Source organism: Centrocercus urophasianus, unplaced genomic scaffold, assembly GCF_019232065.1.
Source record: "Centrocercus urophasianus isolate 14NV4802_14NV808 unplaced genomic scaffold, USGS_Curo_1.0 seq_34, whole genome shotgun sequence".
Lineage (NCBI taxonomy): Eukaryota > Metazoa > Chordata > Aves > Galliformes > Phasianidae > Centrocercus > Centrocercus urophasianus.
In genome coordinates, this window is record NW_024884911.1 from 3,168,384 (window position 1) to 3,182,266 (window position 13,883).

A 13,883-nucleotide genomic window follows, 5' to 3' on the forward strand; every position below is an offset into this window, starting at 1 on the left:
GGATGTAGTGCCCAGCTGGAAAGGTAGACAACTTTTCCATTCGCAGTGATGCTCGTAAAATAGAGTTATGGAATCCAAGCAAATAAGCAATAGCTTGCATCCATTCATGAGGGCATACTGATTACCACAGGGAAGTGGTACAGAGGTGAAATCCTGGCTCAGAAGCCAGTAACAAAATTTTAGTTGTCTTAAACAGGTCTCCCATATTTCACCTGGGTTGTGAGCAGGTATCTTCCTACAGGGTTGTGTTGGCCAGGAGTTGTGAGCCACCAAAGGTGAATGGAGGTCTGGCTCTGACTATAGTCATTAGTTTTCCATCCTGATGTCCACAGTCAGCATAGTGTAATAAGTTAGGATGGTGACTTTTGGTAAGTGGTGACTTTTTTCATGTAGTAAACATGGTCTTTGTGGCTCCAGAGTGTGGACCATCATGAGCTCGGAAGTGTTCGTTCCTTTGGCAAGCTGCAAGGTCGTGGGTGCACAGGAGAGAATTCTCCACGCATCTTTGATCAGCTCCATTAAGCATTATGGGATCCAACAGGCATTAAGCTATTTATCTGTCCTGTGAGAAGGAGACACTGTTAAAATGATTGCCACCAGTGGGAAATAATTCAGGCTGACAGTCCATTTTTGAGGAGGACAGTCATTGCAGCAAGGTTTATGAACTCTTCCAGAATATAAATGATTCAGGATCGACTTTAAAGGAGGCACTGTGTTTATCAGTAGAACATTTCTTAATCTTTAGATGCAGAGTTTGGTCTTGCAAACGTGTGATTAACACTTCATTTGTCAACCATACAGCATAACCTTCAGGACTGCATTTTCCTTGTTGGGACATATTGAAGGACTTGGGTGAACCAGAACAGAAGCACTGATTTTCACCTTTCTCCCCTATGCACACACTGACTTTCCACATGGCACTGCCAAAGCCTTGCCTGCTGTATGAAGCGTGCTGAGGGCTGACAGACACTGTTAGGAACAGGCAAGGCTGATGTGAACGCATCAGACCCAGCAGCTCAGCAATGGCTGCTTTCCACAGCGTGGCCAAGCAAAAAGCCTTCCTGTTTCCTTGTTGACTTTTCCTCCCCAGGCTCCCACTGGTTAATGCACAGCTGATGGCTGAGCCTGGTAAATGATACTTTTCATTACCCTTCATCCGCCCCAGGAGAGGGGAGGGAAGCACTCCTGGCCTTGCAGAGCAGCTCGCTGAGTGTGCTGTGGGTGGGGTATGACCAGGGGGCTGTTGGCCTGGGCTTCCTTCTGATCTGCTGGCTACTGAAGTGCTGCACTGAATGCAAGGGGAGCAGTTCTTAAGCTGGTACCAGTAACACTAATATTTTCCTCCTCTTCTCAGGGTTTTCCTGGAGATTTTGGGGAACGAGGACCTCCAGGCATCGACGGGAACCCAGTAAGTTCACAGCTTTTCCTCTTTCCATTGTGGTAGACAGCATGCTTTGCCATGTGATGCTAGTTAGAGCTGAAAGAAGGTATTCAGTGTAGTGGCAGCTGCTGGTATTTTGTTGTCCCTCCTGAAAAACAAAGGTACACCCTGCTCGTGCTCCCAGTTCCTGTGTTCAGCTCAGCATCCTGTATCTGCCAGCTCATCCTGTGCTGTTCAGCTCTGCCTTGTTCCATCGCCCTCCCTGTGCCTCAGTCTCAATAGATGCTATGTGACTAGAAGAAAAATTAGATGAGAAAAGGTTGGGATGTTGCTCCTGGTGAGCAAGCCACGGCTGGAAGGTGTTGCCCTTATTACAGAGCCACAGGAATCACTTTGCTGGTTCCAGCGAGCTCTGGATGGAGCTTTATATGAACGTAGCAGGACAGGGCCCACAGACAGAGGAATGCACTGTCGTAGTGCTTCAAGCTCAGTACCTTTCCTCATCAGAAGTGGACATCAGTGGTAGTGCAAGAAGTGCCAGATTGCCTGCTCCAGAGCCTGGGTGCACTGAGGAGCAGACCTGGTGCTCTGGGCTCCTGCTGCCCTGCCTGGATCTCAGCTGGCCCAGCATGGTGCTGGGAGAAATCTCCAGGCCCCTGAGTCCTTGACCTCTCTCCAGTCTCTATCTAACCCCTGCTGACTTTCTAAGAATGAGATGTGTCTCCTGGGAACTGGGTCAGGATGGTCCCAAGGACCGTTTAAGCAGCTGGATGCTGATGAGATTTATTTTGCTTTGCTCTTTTAGCACTTAATACCAAATAGTTGAGTGCGTGCTGTGTTTTCTGCTGCTCACAAAACGTGCTCTTCTGGACTGTATAAGTTCCCACATGTATTAACTATCTGAATTTTCTGAATGGCTTTCTCAGTTCTTCTTCAATTAGCAGATGAGGAGTTCTGATTCATGTTGTAAATTCATACTGTCTTGGTTATTCACACATAATCACTCATGGTGTTCAATGTGTGAGGTAACCCACTCCTTATGTGTCTTTAAGTTCCCATTCATCATGAATGCAGACAAAAGTTATTTTCCCAAGCAACTCAAACCAGCAAGCCATGCTCAGCCATGCTACAGCCTTTGTGGGAATTTAGCACAAGAGTTACAATTGCAGTGAACTGAAAGAACTAGATTCCCAAGGAATGCTTCTGCAGGACTTTTCCCATCCTTCAATCAGCATAAGCCATGGGTCAGAGCGGAATCAGTAGTCCCAAAGCAGAAAACTTTCTAGATTGTATTGCTATTTCCAACCAGCCCACCAGGAAGAGCAGGGAGGTCAGAAAGAGTCCCGTTTTTTTTCCAAATAACTTGTTTTGTTTTCATTTAAATTTGCAAATAGTCTTATGTCCATTCAGAATATGGGCTCAGAGTTAGCTGAATGCCAGTTCCCAGAGCATCGCGGAGAAGCAAATGTCCTTTCCGTTAATTCATCCAGAAGGATCGCTCTTCTTTCATCTTATCAACAGCCTTTAAATATTAATGTGCCTTGGAGATCGTAGAATGAAAACAGACTGTTTGGGCTGACTTAAAGGGAGGTTCACAGGGTCACCAGCAGAGTCACAGACGCAGAAAAATGCCAGAAAGTCTGTTTGTGGAACAGACAAATATGCCGAGTTTGCTAGGTGGGGTATGCAGCTGAATGGTGGGCAGGCTGCCGTGGGTCCCAAGCTGCTCCATTCTGCTGCTGCTGTTGCATGGGGATGGCAGAGCCGACAGCCTCTCACCTTCTTTCTATCACCACCAGACAGAGCAAAGACTCACAGCCACAGGACGTGGTTCCCCTCCTACCAGCTTGCTGAGAACTGTTGAGCCATCGCATTCCAGATCTCGGTTCCCGGAGCACTTTAGCCACTCCAATTAGTCTCTTACTCACAGGAATTAGAAGTGGACTGTTGATTCATCTTCTTGTCTCTTGTCCCTGTGCCAGACTCATGTGCTGCAAAGGAGGATGGAGCGTGATTCCTCTTGCAAGTCAGGACTCAGCATGTCCTGACTGACCACTGGGAAGGGAACACCTGTAAATCCCCCTTCCCCAGGCTAGGGAACAGCTCAGATAACATCTGGTCCTGCCTGGGTTCCCGGAGGAATCCACCCCCTCCTCTTCCAAGAGGAAATCCTTTTGCATTAGGTACGAGGCCGTGCATTTCCACTTTTACCCTTTCTCTTGAGGAATACCCATGTGAGATAAGTCAGAAATCGAGGCGGTCCCACCTGTGCCTGTTGGGACCAAGAGCTGAGCGTCCACATGCTCTTCATCCCAGCCATCTCCAGAGCCTGCAGAGCTTCCTGGGGAACTGAACAGCTCCTGTGCCATCCCTGGGGATGTTCCCTCTTCTGCCAGCACCAGCCTGTGACTGAATGCTCAAAGCCGACCTTATTACAGTAGCTCTGAGGACACAGAAATCCCACCCGTGAGGAACAATTGCTCCACAGATGTCCCAAGTATGCAGGAAAGGAACTGGCCATAAAAAAGCAATTTTTGGCTGGTTGAGATTATGAAATGCTTTTTGTGTGTGCTTGCCCAACAGTCCTTTACTCCACTTCCCATAAAATAAACACACGTAACCCTTTGCACAAGAAAGCTGAGCACGGTCAGTCACGTTGTGTCCCCTTTTCTTTCATTCTCTCAATAGGCAAAGCTTCCCTTAAAAGGGGAGCCTTACTGCACTGAAGGGGACTCCACCAGATGTGCACTGTAAACTGAGCTGCTCTGTCAGAGTAGCCAGCGTGATCCAGAGCAGGGGAAGGGCTGTCTGAGCCAACAGGAAGTTTAGGATTTCCAATGCGCTCTTTTGGAGAGGCACTGCTGGAGATGGAGGTGTGCAAGGGCAGGGCCTTGCTCTAACAAACCGCTGTCAGGGTGTTGGAAATGTGGCAAGGGAGACGAGGGACTGGCTGAGGATCCCATAGGGATTGCTAAAGTACCTGGGAACTTACTTTGGTGTGGGTCTGACACAGTTTCTCTGCTGCACTCCCCCTAGAATGCCACCAGCACTTACTGGCACCTGGGCACCTGCCTGCCCCTGGGAGGCTGGCACAGAAGGGTTTGTGGTGAAGCTATGAAGTCAGAGCAGCCTGTGCCCAAAATGGGGAGCTCTGAGCCCAGCTGGGTGAGACAGCGTTAGACGAGGCTGCTGGCTCCCCACCCTGCCCTACCTGTGTGCTCCCAGTGAGGAGCAGCTCACATTACCCCATGTGCAAAATGTGCTTCCAGGCCCCGTCAGCCAGCACAAAAGCCATCATACTCTCTCCCCAAATTGCCCAGTTTAATTTTCATCTGTGCTCTTCCTTTACAACAAGCTTTATGCTTTTTTAACCACCCCCAGCCTCTCACCTTTTCCACTCCAGAGCAGCAGCTTGCCTTTCCATCCCATCCTCACCTTGCTGACCCCTCTCTTCCTGAGCCTCCCCCTTGCCTGGGGCAGCTCCAGTCTCTCCCCTGCCTGCCCAGTGTGTGAAATGCTGCTTTCATCCATCCAGGAGGGAACTGCAGCTGCAAATAGCTGTGGAGCAACAAGCAGCCCAGTGTCTGGAGAGGCCAAGCAGCCGCACGATGGATGCTCTCCATCACTTCGGCTGGAGGAAGGAGTTGCACGGGGTGGGAACAGAAGGAGGAGGGAGGGATGGTGTTTTCCCTGCCCTCAAGCCCTTGAAACACTGAGCTGCCTTTCAGCCTCTGTTTGTCTACAAAGAGTCCATAACCGTGTTGGTCTGTCTTTCCTTTTAGGGAGAATTGGGAGCCCCAGGTCCTCCTGGAGTCCTTGGACTCATTGTAAGTATAAAAACAAATGGAGATCTGGCTTCTCAGGGCTTTAACCCTTTCAGGGTGCATAACTGCACACAGATTTTCTCCTTCCTGTGCAGGGGATGGCTGTGTGTGGGGGAGGTGTGATGGCTGGAGGGTGGGAGGTGGAGAGGAGCAAATACTCTCTAAGCAAAAAGGAAACAGAGTCAATATTTACTGTTTGTGCACTTATTGCTAGATAACTCACCCTTTAATAGCATTTACCAGGGTATTTCTTCAAAGATGCAGTATTAATTCCACACCAGAATCTGTTGTCTTTTACAAAGCAAGGCCCTGTGAGCAGCAACCTAAGGGAGCACAGTTTTTGCTCACTGGGGAGACCACAAGCAGGAACTGTCTGTTCTCTGGGTACACAGGAATGTCATGCATGCTCCCACCATCCCAATACTAATCCAGGTAACCACATGCACAGCCAAATTCCATCCTTTATTCCATCTTTTCCCTGGAGGAAATAAATGTCTATAAGCAAGGGTGGCAGCTCATTGCTGGCAGCTGTGCTGGGGTTAGGGAATGTCCAGCTGAACATGTTAGAGTTTAAATTTAGGGCCTAGAAGTTGTTTTAAGATATTTCATTCCCTGCACAAGAACTGGTAGGTCCTGTTAGCTCTACAGCTTTCAGAATTGCTCCTTTTCTGTGATCATCCATGGAAAGCTCACTCGCCATGAAGGTTGAAAACAGCCCTCCTTATGCCTTTCCATAGTTGAGTTACAGGAGCCAGCTGAAAGCAAGGTCCCAGATGCATTCATATAGACATAGAGCACCCAACCCAGGAATTCTGGACTCAGCGCAGGAAAAGCAGAGAAAATCCTAGCATCATAGAATCACTAAGCTTGGGAAGGAGCTCTAAGATCACCAAATCCAGCCATCAGCCCATCACCACCATACCCCCTGACCACGTCCCTCAAATATGATGCTCCAGCAGTTTTGATCTAAGGGTGACCCCCTCCATCCTGCTGGGAGATGGGGCCCTTCCCCCCACATTCTTCTCCCCAGATCTCCTGTCCCAAGCTTTCTGTAGGGCTTGCAGAGGCGTTGGGTGTTTGCTCCAGACTGGCCCATGCTCAACGCCCTCCTTCCTCCCTGCAGCAGCACCCCAGGGAAGGGCTGTTCCCTCCGCACGCTGCAGGTGTTTGGGTTCACTGTTTGAAAGAGGCTGGAGAGCAGAATTAAGCAAAACCAGAGCCTCTTGCTCCCCTAATTAGCTGTGCGGGCAAAGCTTTAAGTAAATGCCTTTCTACAAGAAGCCTTTATGCTGGGAGGCATGAAAAGGGCATCTGTTGGGGCCCTGACGGCTGGCCAGAGCCAGCCCTGTTTATTGACACGTGGCCATGCATATCACTGCCTCCCTTCATGGGCTGAGGGCAATCAAAGCCCATTTAAATGTCGGCCACTGAAGGCTTTCCTTTATACGTGTGCATGCAGGTACACACAGGCGCTGTGAACTCCAGGGTCCTCCAGGGCTGTAGTTTCTTCTGCAGGTCGCAATATATGATGCTGTGCTGTCTGTTTGCAGCAGAATGGCCATGCTGCTAGGGCAGCCTTGTCCAATACTCTAATTTTTCAAACAGTGGAAAAGAAAATAAATTCAGAAAGCAGGAAGAATTGAGGGATACCGAGGGACTGGATGGGAGAGGTATTTGAACCCATTGGCTTTGAACCTAATGTCTTTGGTCGTTTTCTTTCTCTCACTAGGGTGACATGGGCTCTGTTGGACCTATTGGTTATCCAGGACCAAAGGGCTTAAAGGTGAGAGAATAGCGGTGCCGTGGGAGCTCTTGTCCCTCCCTGGCAGCACTGAAGATCATTTTGTTCCTTTCTTGGGTGGCAGTGACCATCCTGAGGGAGAGGATGGGCAGCAGTAGTGCTTGTCTCCTCACCCAGGCACAAGACTGCTGGACCCACATCCTGCTGATGGTCTGCAGTAGCTGTAAGTTACTGGAGGATGCCAGGGGTGTTGTCCCCGTGTGCCTCCAGAGCAAACTATGTGAAGAAGGTTCATAGGAGTGTGCTTAGGGAGCAGCCAGGCATGGGGCCATGGGGCTGTGCTGGGCCAGTGCTGAGGGTCTGAGCAACCAGTACCACCGTGGACCTGAGCAAGTCTTTGCTATGGCTCAATCTCATTCTGGGCTTTCTTTTTTTTCAGGGGCTGATGGGAAACCCTGGAGAACATGGACTGAAAGGTGATAAGGTGATCTGAATACTCCCTTATTGCACTGTGTTTTAATTTTGCATGTGAAATCCCCTTTCCAGCTTCCATTTCTCATTCAGCACCATGGTAGTGCCTCCGCTCTGGCTCTCTTTGCTCCCACCCTTCCATCTTTCCCCTCTCTTGAAAGTGCAGTTTTGATTTCTCTTTGATCTGTGATATCTGTCCCATCTTCTTTTTCACATAGCCCTAGAGTAGATCAGTTATGCTGAGCCCTTTGGAGCTTCTCTGACCCAGTGGGAGAGCTGGTAGCCATACGATCATTTGGTGTTTTGCTGGGCTTTTATGTTTTTATATTGGTTACATGATGGGATGGAGAGGAAGATGAAAGCCCAACAGCACTGACAGTGGGTTTGCATTAATGCATTTGGGGGAAACATGATATGACAAAGCAGCACAGCTCGCTGGTCCCCAGGATGTGTTCAGTATCTCTGCTCCTGCTCCGAGAGGTTCACCTCACCACTGCTTCCTGCCAAGAGGAAATTGCCTTATGCCAAACTGATATAAATCACTTTAGAAAAAGAGAAGAGGAGAGGGGCATTGATTGCAATGATTTAGTGCTGCTGGCACAAAAACACGCAGCTTGAGCTAAATCAGCATGAATCTGCGTGTGTAAATGTCTCATTGTCATGAGAACCATCCTCCTACAGATATTCAGCTGCAGGATTTATTTGGTCTAAAGGAGTGGGAGGTGCAGCCATCGCTCTGATTGCTTAGGAGGGCGATGCACAATGACCGTTAATTGTATTCTCCTCCTTCTGTGTGACGTTTTTTCTCTTATTAGATGTTTGCTTTTAGAGAATGATTTAGCAGCCCAGAACTGCACATGAAGGAAGTGGTGTCAAGCCAGTTATTTCCACTCTCCTTACGTTACAGAAGCTCTTTGCCAGGGCTCCTGTCTGCAGTTCCATTTCTCCTGTGCTGCCTTTTCACTTTTGTAGAGAGGAATGAGAGAGCAAGAGAAAGTCGTCTTCTCTAGGACAAGTTTAAGATGTTGGAGCTGGTTTCTTGGCTCATCACCAGTTCCCAAGCCCACAATCTCTTCATCTCTTCTGTCTGTTCCTTGGAAGAAATGGCTGAATGTAATCAGAACTGGACAGCATTTAAGTCAGCGTTTAGCAAAATCAACCTTCATGGCCAGTGCAGTCTCAATCACTTCACACAGACCACTGTGTTTATCCCCGCTATTTCTCCAGTTCTTCTTATGATGTTACACAAACAATTTGCATCTCTCACATCCTCGTGACAGCCCCAAGAGCAGAACTATCCACCACCCCCTACAGCCCTGTACTGTCTTGCAGGTTCCCCGCTGGGGTGATGGGAAGCTTTCCTCTCCGTCTTTTGCTCCCTCTCCCATTGCGTCTCCCTTGGACAGGACAGTCTCCCTTCTTGGCTTTCACTGAATCCCGTGATTCTTTAGTGAATTGTGCCTTTAAGCCATTTTATTTTCTCTCATTCTGATTTGGCCTTTATGAGCAAAAACACTCATCCCCTCTTAGAGCTTGTTTACATTGTGCTTTAATTGCTTACGCTGTGGTACCACTGAGAAATGCAAATGGCAGCTGCTCTTGCTGCAGTTGCTCAGTCTGTAGCAAGGGAAAATCTCTGCCTTCTGGGGCTCACAGTCTAAATGCAGTTCTGTCACTGATGGTTTTTGCCGCTGTTATTTTTAGGTTGCAAAATCTTGACTGGTTTCCCTAATTGCTTACTATTATTTTTCTGCCTGTTAGATTTTGACTTCATTATAACTCTCCATCATCATCTTCAGACAGAGCTATCTTTCGGCTCTGACCGGAAACATAAACAACCTGCCTGCATCGTGTATTTATTCCCTCTGTCTGTCAGACTGAAAGTCTGCCTCCTGCCATTCTTGATACATTTCCAGACAATGAGTGTTTGCAAATCTGCCTCTGCAGAGATCCTCATTCATAGCCTGGGTACATCCCAAATAACAGTTCCCTTCCCTGTTGGACGTTCAGGGTGCAAGTACCAAGTAGAATTTAGCTAACTAGTCAGAAGTCACAGCCAGCCATTGCACAGCAACTTTCTGTTCCATCGTGGTACCAGGAAGCTGGTAAATGCAGTTAGACTTCAAGCATAAAAAAAAGTGCTAGAAGGGTGACGGTCAGCCTCTTCTGCCAGGTAACAGCAATAATATGAGAGATGATGTTGTCATGTTGTGCAGGGAGGTTCAGGTTGGATATTAGCAAACAATTCTTCTCCAGAGAGTGGTGATGCATTGGTACAGCTGCCGAGGGAGTGGTGGGCACACCATCCTGCAGGTGTTCTAGTGGAGATGTGGCACTGAGGGATGTGACAGTGGGCATGGTGGGATGGGTTGGGGTTGGATTTGGGGATCTTGGAAGTTTTTTCCAACCTGAATGATTGTGTGATTCCATGATTAGCAGACGTGGAGATCAACAGATCTCACTCCATGCTGCCATCAGTCATTAACCATCTGTAATTAGCAACTTGAAGCAGATGAGAGCATCCCTGAGGGGCCTCACGCTTTCCATCCACCACCATTCCTGGACTCATCCACACCTGAGGGGCGGTCAGGGTTTTCAGAGTGTCCCACATCCTCCTTCCTAAGGGATGGTCGTTTTCCCATTATATTCCTGCAGAACTCGGCCTGTCCTGCACACCCATGCGGTGCTGCCTGCACTGCACCCAGCACCTCTGGGTATCTGGAGCACAGCCCAGGCCACCACTCATGGATGCTCTTTCTGTGGATGTGCTGATGAAGCTTTAATTAGATGTCGGCAGTCCCCTGCATGGCTCATCTGCCTTGGGCACGTGCCGAGCGTGTGGCCTTGTGCAGATTTGTCTTTTTGTAGCTGAGGAAAACTCCCTTCACTTAAAAGCATCCTCATCAGAAATCTTTAAAACCCAAATGCAGCGTGGGGTGGCTGGGTGGGGTGTGCAGGGTCCTGGGGCTCCACAAATGCTCCCTGCAATGCTGCATCCTTCAGGAATGCTGCTGCTGTTGCCATTTGCCATGGTAGGGTTCCTTCATTGTATTTTAGGGTTTATTTCCTATGTTGCCTCAGTCAGTGTTTTTCAGGGTGCCATTCTGCAACCCGAATGCATGCATCACATGCTCAGGTATGAACTAGAATAAGGGGCAGAGTCTCACTCCTGCATAAATCACGTCTATGTACTCAGGCAGGCAAGTGCAGAGCATGTCAGGGCTAGGCAGCCCCTTCTGCATCCTTCATGTAAGTTAATGGTGGGTTTTGCAGCTTAAGCTCTCCCACAAAAAGGGTCTTTCTTATGTTTCCATGTATATGTTTCCATGGAGGTAAGGAGAAGGGGCAGAGAGGGCTGCTCTTAGCGGGAGAGATGAAATTGTATAAGCCTGAAACAGAGTGGTCTTCAGAAACCACACGAGGTGATGAGTACAGAGGAAAGGTGGAAGGATCAGGGGAAATCCCAGCTGCTGGTTCACTGGAAGGTGTTTTATGAATCAGGACGAGTGCAGCTGGTGAAAGGCGTGGCTCAGTAAGATGCCTCTTATAGGTTTGCGTTGCTAGCTCCCCTCACAGTGCCAAGTAAATGGCAGAAATGCCCAAACAAGAGCAAGATAGGGTTTTTGCACAGAGACCTTTGCATCTTGCATGTTTGCAGATGGTCTCTCTCCTCACAGCCCACTGTGTGCAGCATTGCATTAAAAGGGGCCTCGTATCTCTGGAGCTGCCGTAGTTTTATAGGTGAAACACGAAGCACAGGCAGTGTCCCACGGGCAGATCCTCTTTGCAGTTCCAGATTGTGCCTCCTCCCATCCCCACCAACAGAGTCCTTTGGTGTCTCACACTGTCCGTGTAGAAGATTAAAGATTTGCATTTTCATCCTCAGTAGAGCTGATAAAGACTGTGATTTCAGAGCAAAGATTTTGCTTTCCAAAAAAAACCCCTGTTTTCCTGCTGTTTTCTGGCAGATTTGGCTGCCTGCTGATTTTGGTGTTTTAAGCCATGGAGTAGGTAAAATAAGTGGAAAATTCAGAGAAGATGAGAGAAATCATGCAATGGCTGTAAAATGAGCTGGATCGTGCAGTATTCTTTTGGCCATCTCTACTGCTTCTGATACTTGCAGTTCATCCGAACAGGAGCTGTGTAAATAGCTGATTTTTTCCATTTGCATGCTTTGCCAAAAGAAAAGGAAGAGATGGAAAGTAGCTTGGATGAAGCAGAATGTCGGTTGTTTGACTCAAATTAAAATACTTCAGGCTTAAAAACAACAAAAAAAAGGATTAAAATTCATTTAACGTTTTTTAGAAGAGCATTTCAATTTTGCTATATAAAAGACTTGTTTTGAAGATGGCTCAGTGAAATGTTCTCAGAACATTTACCAAAACATCTAATTTAGCATGAAGCCATGAAATGTTTCCGCCGTTGAATCTGCACACTGCTTTAGTATTTTCCTTCTGGAAAAGTTGCATCCAACAAATCTTTCCCAATTGAAGTAGAAACCATTCACAATTTCATTATCTCCAGCAAGTTACCACAGTAATTAGAATTATTTCAACTCTTTGATAACACGTGGGTGGTTTTTGCTGGGGTAGAAGCAGACTTCCTCTGTCATCTCTCTGTAGACTTTGGCTCTGTCGCACATCCATATGTCTTCCATGTGAAGTACATTTAACCATACAGCTCTGTGCTCTTGCATGGCTTGTTCCCCTACCAGGGAGTCAAGTTCAGTGCATGTGCTGTGCATGGGACAGAGTTCCTCCAGCAGTTATTTTGGTTGGGTAGTGTCAGTGTACCAAGTTTTTGTTGTCATTCCTCCCATGACTTCCCCTGTAGAATTTTCCTTTCTCTGCCCTATCCTTGACTTACCCTTCACTTAAGTAAACCACTCAATAAATGAGGTTGGAAGTGCTCTCCAGAGGTTATCTGATACACAGAGCAAAGCAAAGGGTTAACACAAGATAGCCAACTGTCTCCAGAAATCCTTCTCGAAGGAATAGGAATACATACTTCTGCCTAGGGAGTCAGAACATGTTAGAATGTCCTGAAGAGGGGAAAGAGAGCTCAGCTACAAAGTACTGTGCCTGGTGCTATGCTCGAAGTTAGGGAGCCCATCCCAAAGTACAGCAGCCTACAGTCCTGGAAATCTCAGCCTAGCTACTGGCAGTGGGGTGGTTCTAAAGCATTAATGCAAGTTACTATTGTTTGCTTTTGGAAGAGGACTGATCTTTGGTGCCAACAGTGGGACTCCTGAGTACTGTTTCTCTTGCTTTAGAACCTTATGAGAGAAAAGGTCAATTTCTCAAAAACGTAACTAACTCTTCTGCTCAGCTGAATCTAAACATTTCACCACCTTCATGGTTGCTGTTAGCCAGAGGAACGTGCCACTATTCTTGCAGCTTGCATGGAAACACAAGGCTTGCACGTTCATATTTTTCTTTCCCTGCAATTTCGTTTTCCAGTTCAGAAGCAGTGTTGGGAAATGCCTGGAGTGCTTAGGATTATTGTTAGAGTGAATATGATCTACAGTTTGTCACCAGTTTTGAATGGAACTAGGGATGAGACTTTTGCTATACAGTGCACCGTCTATCATCGAGCTGGGCATTTTGGCCATTGCTGTTGTCTGTTTTAACTCTCTTTGGTAATGTGTATCCAGGGTGATCAGGGAGGAGCAGGTCTTCCAGGAGATATTGGCTTCCAAGGAGACAAGGTAATTGTTTTCCCTTTCTTCGTCAGTTTTTTTTTCCTTACCTGAGTAGTTTGTGTGGCCATCAGCTTTTTTGGTTCCTCAAGCCAAAAGGTCCTCCCCTTCAGATAGCTCTCATTTGGAGTGCTCTGCTACAACTCATGAATTTTGTTGTTATTCATAATTAAAAAAAGATATAATAAAAATAAGTGATAATAAAAATGATGGAACAGGACCGGAGGTGGGAAAATTGGTATTTTCTGATGCTTCGTTGTGTTTTCTGAAAAATCCTCTGTCTTTCTATTTCAGGGTAGCCATGGTTTGCCTGGGGTTCCTGGGGCACGAGGGAAACCAGGCCCTGTGGTAGGTAACCAAATGTCCTCTGCTCCCCAGTGTCCCTTTCCAGAGGTCCAGCACCCAATTGGGCAGAGCTGTGTTCTTCTAAACAAAGAAAAGCCAGCAGCCACGAGTTCACTTCTCTCTGTGTTTGTTTCTGATTTCTGCAGGGAAAAGTTGGTGACATAGGTCCGATGGGGTTTCCAGGACCACCTGGCCCTGAGGTATGTCCCACCACCTCCTCTTCCACCTTTCCTTTGCTATTTTCTTCAGCAAGCCCATGTACTCCCCTCTTTTGTTCAGATTGGGAAATTGGACAAACTGTCTGTTTTGTGCCCTCCTCTCAGTTCACCTGTCCTCCAGTCACTATTCCAAGCTTTTTTTGTTATTGTTGCTTTCAAGTCCCATATGTAACAGCTTTTTCGGTTTCAGAAAAATCAGTCCCCA

At 47.5% G+C, this 13,883-nt stretch overlaps 1 protein-coding gene across 1 annotated transcript in view; it reads left to right on the top strand.

Moving 5' to 3' along the window:
- COL27A1 (collagen type XXVII alpha 1 chain) overlaps positions 1 to 13,883 on the top strand; it is a 126,098-nt gene that overhangs the window by 50,403 nt on the left and 61,812 nt on the right. The window contains exons 13-19 of the mRNA XM_042830756.1: positions 1,355 to 1,408; positions 5,164 to 5,208; positions 6,935 to 6,988; positions 7,386 to 7,430; positions 13,071 to 13,124; positions 13,410 to 13,463; positions 13,607 to 13,660. Of these exons, the coding sequence (XP_042686690.1) occupies positions 1,355 to 1,408; positions 5,164 to 5,208; positions 6,935 to 6,988; positions 7,386 to 7,430; positions 13,071 to 13,124; positions 13,410 to 13,463; positions 13,607 to 13,660 (360 nt within the window). The remainder of the gene's footprint in view (positions 1 to 1,354; positions 1,409 to 5,163; positions 5,209 to 6,934; positions 6,989 to 7,385; positions 7,431 to 13,070; positions 13,125 to 13,409; positions 13,464 to 13,606; positions 13,661 to 13,883) is intronic.